This window comes from Miscanthus floridulus, chromosome 2 (assembly GCF_019320115.1).
Source record: "Miscanthus floridulus cultivar M001 chromosome 2, ASM1932011v1, whole genome shotgun sequence".
Classification (NCBI taxonomy): Eukaryota; Viridiplantae; Streptophyta; class Magnoliopsida; order Poales; family Poaceae; genus Miscanthus; species Miscanthus floridulus.
Genome location: NC_089581.1, coordinates 132,552,757 through 132,559,643, shown reverse-complemented (window position 1 = coordinate 132,559,643; position 6,887 = coordinate 132,552,757). Strand labels below are relative to the sequence as shown.

The 6,887-nt window shown below is 49.9% G+C and overlaps 1 protein-coding gene across 1 annotated transcript; it reads right to left on the bottom strand.

Moving 5' to 3' along the window:
• Positions 1-1,674: 1,674 nt before the first annotated feature.
• Positions 1,675-3,522, bottom strand: LOC136539718 (F-box only protein 13-like). The gene is made up of 2 exons (XM_066531695.1): positions 3,243-3,522; positions 1,675-3,104 (listed from the first exon to the last, which is right to left on the bottom strand). Exon 2 carries the CDS (start codon positions 3,066-3,068, stop codon positions 1,821-1,823), a length of 1,248 nt encoding a protein of 415 aa, XP_066387792.1. The 5' UTR covers positions 3,069-3,104; positions 3,243-3,522; the 3' UTR covers positions 1,675-1,820.
• Positions 3,523-6,887: the final 3,365 nt, after the last annotated feature.

Genomic DNA, 6,887 nt, shown 5'->3' with positions numbered 1-6,887 from the left:
AACCAGCTGCAAGGAAAGCCATCGTCTGTGACCAAATGACTATTCATCTGACCGACACTTTCGCAAGTTCTGTTCTGATCAGGCTAGCCTCGTTCCAATTTTTTTATCACTCCGTGTTCCCGTCAACTCTGCTACAAGAAAAATTGAATGGCCTAGCTATATACAACGTAACCAAAGATGTTTTGGACAACATTGATCTTGATATTTGGCTCGAAAGTTATTGTTATTTTACTGTTCTTTTAGTTTTTTTGTTGTACTATAGTTATCTTTTACAAACTAAACATATGCTACAAGTTAAACTCTTATTATCAGTACTATATATTCTAATTATCGGATTAAAAATTATATTGTTGCAGCTTGGTGTCTAGCTTGATTATCCAAGGGCGTTTGAAATTATTATTATTGAGACAGCTCTGCATGCTAAACCCTAATTTCTACTTTATGGAACAAAGAAAAAATATAAGAATTTCTGGAGAATTAGAACCTGAAAGCTTCATGCTAAACCCTTTCAAATAATTGATTTCAAGTAATCGAATGTGAATGAGCATCAAAGCCACCATTAATTTATGTTTTTTTTTTTTGTGATTGGCAACCCTTTATTTGGTTCTTAGATATTCTATGTTATCTTTATTCATGTGTAACAAAGGAGCGCTGGAAGTAGCTAATAACGCCACGTTGTGACAAGTACTCTGTATAGAATCATATACTCTTCTCCACCAATCAATCTTTACTAAATCCTCCAATAGATAGTGAATGGAAATGTCACGAGATCACAAAAGATAGTACTTCACAAAACAAGACCCGGAGACTCTTTTCTTTTTCAATTCTTCTTTCTTCTTGCTTTTTTCATGGCCTTCTTCGTGCAATTTTTCCTTCCTACTTTCGATTACAGGAAAACTTATTTTGTTTTACTTGTGCTCTTAATTTTGTGGAGAAGGTTCTAACTTCACTGTATTTAGGGGTGTTTGGATTCACCTGGCTAATAGTTAGCCGGTAAAAAATAGCTGGGATGGGTCCAAAGACGCTCAACTATGCTAGCTAATTGTGAGCACCCAACTACAACCGCTCCCTCCGTACAAAAAAAAAATTGTAATTCTCAAGTAGCCAAACTATTTTAATACTGATCAAATTTATAGAAAAAAAATTACTAACTTGTGTGATACCTAATAAGTACCATTACATTGGTTGTAAAATATATTCTCATAGAAAACCTAATTGAAGATATAATGTTCATATATTTTCCTATAAACTTTTCCAATTTAGAATATTTTGACTTGTCTTAAATCTAGCATTGCATTCCTTTTGGGATGGAGGAAGATTTCACTAGCTGCCCCAACCTAGCTAGTAGGAGTAGCAGCTAACAGACTGAAAAATACACTTTTGTCCTTCCATTCCATATGTTTTACCCATACTCAGTAAAAGTTAATTGACATTATATAAAACCATCAATGCATCCACTTTTTAGCTTAGTATCCAAACACTACGTAGCTAATAGTTACTGGTTAGCTAATATTAGCTATAAACTATTTACCAGTTAACTAGTTAACTATTAATGTCAGTATAGATGCAAATGTAGCCTTGCTTTCTCAATGCCAGAGATTTTTTTTCTCAAATTGCATGATATTGCCAATGTACTCCAGACTGCACACGAAATCTGAAATTCGATCTGAGAAAAACAGTGTCAACGAAAAGTGACATTGCAATTTGGTACCGTAAGTACATGCACACACGAAGAAACCAATCACACGGAGTAGGAGCAAAACCAAAACTAAGGCTCCTTAATCAACAAAGCAATTGTGACACACTGCGATCATAAACGCTTAGACGGTGATCTCCACTCTGGGCTCGAAGGAGAAGGCGGCCAAGAACTCGTTGGCCTCGCCGTCACCACTGACGTACTTGGGCAGCTCCTCCCACTGGTTGCTGGCCACGTCGCACATGAAGCAAGCGTTGGCCTCGGCGGAGGTGACGCAGACCATGAGGCGGTCGCCGTGGCCGACGCAGTTGATGTCAGCCCGCGCGCCGTGGAAGCCGTGCGACATGGCGGGCGGCATGGCGGCCACCTGCCGCCACGCGCCCTCGGCGAACTCCCAGACCCGCAGGCTGGCCGTGTCCAGGTACTCGGAGAGCACGACGGCGTAGGCCGCGGCGCCGCACGCGACGACGTCGATGGAGTACTCGAAGTAGACGTGGAGGATGCGGGGCAACTCCGCGAACGTGCGGCGCGCCGTGTCGCAGGCGACGACGGTGCCCGAGTGGCTGAGGAAGTAGGCAACGGCGTGGGCGATGCCCACGCCGTCGCCGTCGCTGCGAGCGGGCGAGGGCACGACCACCGAGGAGTACTGCTTGGACGCGCTGCGCTGCATGTTGGTGGACACCACGTCCCCGGACTTGCTGAGGAAGTAGACCGTGTCGTCGTCGCCGCCGCCCTGCGCCGGCGCGTCGGGGTAGGAGGAGGAGCCCTCGGCCTTGCGGGCGAGCGGCAGGGGCCCCTCCCACGAGTCGCTGGACGAGTCGAAGACCGCCATGGAGAGGTCCGGGAGGTCGCCCACGAAGAGGGCCACGCGGTAGGGGCCGCCGCCGTACATGGCAATGGCCTGCAGCTGGTGCGCGCTCTGCAGCGGCGGCGAAGGGAGCGCGCGGGACGCGCCCGTGAGCGGGTTGACGACGGTGAGCGCGCCCGTGGCCGGCGCGCGGTAGAGGACGAGGCCGCCCGACGTGGCCACGGGCTCGGCAGCCGCGGCCCCCGGCGCGGCGCGGTGGCAGCGGTTCCAGCTGCGGCCGGCGGCGTCGAAGGCGACGGAGCCGGAGCCGGAGCCGGAGTCGGAGAGCATGAGGAACCACGGGTCCCGGGAGGGGACGCGGGCGCAGGCGTCGAGGAAGGTCGGGGACGCCGCCGCGGCGCGCCAGCGGCGGCAGACGGCGCGGAGGCTGAAGTAGGCTGCCGGCGGGAGGCGCGCGAGGACGCGCTCGAGCATGTCGTCGTGGAGGTTCCCCAGGCCGCCGGCGGGAGGCGGCGTGGGCTTGCGCTTCCTGCTGCCGTTGTTGTTGGCCCGCGGCGGCTCCATGTAGCGACGTACGCTGGCTGGCTGGCTGCGAGATCTCTGCAAAAGGCAGGACAGGAACGCAAGACGAGTGAGTCGCTTGGTGACGCTGGAGATGTGGACTTCGGAAGGAATTCCATCCAATTGGGAGCGAGTGGAGGCGGAGAGCATCAGCAAGAAGAAGAAGCGAGTGAATACCTCGGGGATCGGAGTCGGCTGCGTGCTGTTCGTGCTGCGCTCGCTCCTGCGAGCAGGGACCCGGAGAAACCTTGTGTGTGTTTATATGGGAGCGCCGGCGAAGGCGATGGGGAGGAAGCGGAGACTCGGCGACCGGCGAGGAGGCGGCGGCGCTGCTCTTTTTGTCTGCGTTGACATGTAAAGCTCGCCAGGCGCCACTCCGCTCTGAGATGAGACCCGGTGGTGGTGGAGACTGGAGAGCGGAGGAGATTATTCGCGAGTGGAGTGGTGGACTGCTGTGTGTGCAAGTGTAACTGTAAAGCCACCACCTCCTGCCTCCCTATTTATACCGGTGCCCTCCGTACTCCCCTGTCCCAAAACAACCGCACCTTCTCCACAAGCTATACTTTTTTTTACTAAAAAAACTAGCTATGCATGTTACATATTAAATAATAAATTTATGTAAAGATATAAACACTGATACAATATATGTAGCCAGATTTAAAGAATAAATGAAATTCTCAAACACGAGATATATAATTGAAAAAAAATTAACTCCTCGGGATCCTGAGATCTGTAGCTATCTTTTTCCAGGACGGAGCCAGTACAATTATTTCCTGCTTCCTGCCCGGCCGTGCTCCTTTTTGAACCCACTTCAGTGCTTACTCTCTCTTCATTACACAGACAAAAAAAACTTATAGCATCCAAAAATTATCCCGCAAAGAAACACACCATAGCACTATATAACACATCGGTCAACACTACTTAAAAATGCACATTAGAAATTTGTGGATATCCAAGTCATTTTCCTTTATTTTTAATTTGTCCTACAATTGTGGATATCCAAGTCATTTTCCTTTATTTTTAATTTGTCCTACAAATCCTATAACGCCTCTCTTTTTTTTTTTTTTTTTGCTACGGAGGGAGTATTTTATTAAAGCCACGACCCGTGTCTTTAGCTACAAACTAGCTGTTCCAATCTACCCAATAACAAATCTGCGAACTGTTGCTTTTGGGCGCAACGAACAGGGCCAAACGTATAGAAAGGAGGCTCTACTCTACTAACCTGTCACGTAAGCCGAGAACTGAGAACGAATATTCATGCACTAGAGAGACATTGCATTGAGACGTGTGTGGTCGCGTGAAAATGTGCTCCGCCGCGCCGCACGCACAGGCACAGGCACAACCAGCCGTCCAGCCAGCAGGGGAGCGTTTGGCTCGTAGCAGATCTAGGTACTGCTAGCTCTATACCCGGCCTTCGCATTGTTCACGTACAATCCAGCACAATTTGAGTAGGAGTTGACACTGTATTAGCAGTCTGCTTTAGTAGCTCTTCGTGCAGTGCACTTTAGATAAAATAACCTGCTGTAGACGCGCGCGCTTTTGGATTAACAAAATCGGTGATTAGTACTACTAGTAGTGCCGAGCCGACAGGGCATGCGTCAGAGTAATCACTAAACTATTGTAATGTAACAATTCTTTCTTGTGTCACGAGCGTGCACCCGCCTGGACCTATATGCTTTGCTTTTCCCACCCAGCTCATAGCTTGCACAACACAAGGCCCCGGCCCCGGGCCCTAGCTGCATTCCGGTGAACATGCTGTAATTTCCAGTTTAAACTGTCTATAGCTATAACTCTATATCGTATTGCTACTGCGAAATATATATATATATATATATATATATATGACAAGTATTATCATTGCATTGGATAAGTAAACAAGGCAGAAACGCTCGCTAGCTTAGGCCTAGCTACTCGCTGTGTTAAACTTTTTAGCCGTGGCATGGAGGTGTGCCGGATACAAACGCTACCAGCCGGGCGGCGCAGGCGTGCGAGGGTTTGACCTCCAGAGAGGACAGGAATCTGCACGAATTCCAAGGTCGCATCACAAGGCTTGCATGTAGGAGCAGATCGAGCCAGCTGGTGAGAAAGCTTTAGCTCGAGCTCGAGGACGAAGCAGGAAGCTAGCTAGGGAGAGGAGGAGCATGCACATGCGGTGCTGAGCCTGATGATATATCGATCGACATGCACCTCGATCTACTACTGATCTATCATCTATACCACTCTCTCATGTCTCATCGTCATCTACTGATCCCTCGTCGACGATGGACTATTAGGGTTATGTGTTGTCGCCCTCCGACGATGGACTATTAGGGTCCGGGCTGCTGCATGTGCTGGTCCATATTCCTGTCTGCCCGTGCACGTCACCGTACCGTTTTTACACGCCGTAGATCTGCCAACCGTACCACTGCACTGTAGGAGTATACTACCAGCTACTAGTCACGGTGTAGCCATGGTGAAAGGTACGGTACGGTACAACACCCACCCTTCGAACGTCTAGTCCAATCTTGTAGCCTTAGTCGAGCGACTCCATGCATGGGAAGCCTCTGTCGAGCGACTAGCTCCCTCCCTCGAGCCAGGATGCCTTCGTCGAGCGACTCCATCTGCGTGGCTGTGATGTGCACGCACAGCGGTGAAGAGTACGTGCCAATATTTGTAGTGCAGGCGGGCGCATGCATGCCAAAGGCGAGCGAGAGAGAGATTGGAGTCGTAGTAACAAAACAAGGTTGTGGTTGTCCATATCCATGGCTGACCTTTGTAAAGCAGAAGGTGGAAGCGATAGGGCAGGCGGGCGGCGGGGGCAGGAGCGTGGGGCGTGCACGGTGCACCGCAAAAAAAGCAAAGGGGGCAAGCAGACACACACGCGCCAACACGCCACGTCCCTTTCCCTCTCCCCGCTGTAGACCTCGCAGATTAGAGAACCATTTACACGGGCACTGTAATTTCTCTCTCTTGCCGGAGATGGATGGATCGGGAGGAGCTGTCGCGTCCACGCTTTTGCCTTTTGCTTTACGCAAGTCAAATGGGGGCCACACCACGCACCCGCACTGCCACCGCCACCCGCTGGCGGGGTGTGCCCACTGCCGAGAGCAGAGCGGGGAGCAGCACGCGACAACAGAGAATAAGGTGGGTCCCACCCTCCAGTTTTACCTCACCCCGTCGTCCTCTAGTAGGAGTACAGTAAAAGTAGTACAGGACCCATGTACCCGGACCGTACCGTGACACTGGGCGACAAGATCCGCACAGTTCTACTACTAGGAAGAACAGATAAAGGCTTGTCTTGTGAGCGCTGCTTTTTTTTACCGAAGAACGGTGTTTCTCTCTCAAAATAAATTAGCCATTAGTAATTTTTAGTCTGGCTTATGAGTCAAATGAACAGAGAAAAAAATCATGCATGGTTTAGCCTATCCATCTCCATTCATCGGTAAAAATGTCAAACTTGCCATGGTGGTGTACTCCTCCAGTCCTCCTACATCTACATGAACAATGTCCATGTGACATCGTGAGTCAGTAAAAAGGAACTTTAAAGAGTCGTCAAGTGCGCACGGTTGACATGCGCAGCGCATGCATACAATACAAGGAGAATCAAAGGACGAGCTAATTAATCAGCTGCATTATGTCAAACCACGCATGACCCCGCTCTCCGATCCTAAGGGCATGTACAACGGTGACCCCGTCTGTATGATGCCAGTTTTATAAAAAAAACCCCGTCGATGCCAGGAGACGCGGCCTCCGTCGTCTCATGAGGCGACGGGTAGAGCTCGTGGACCTAGGTCGAGTCGACAGCTCCAGCACCGTTGTACGGTCGTCGTCGACGACCAGAGG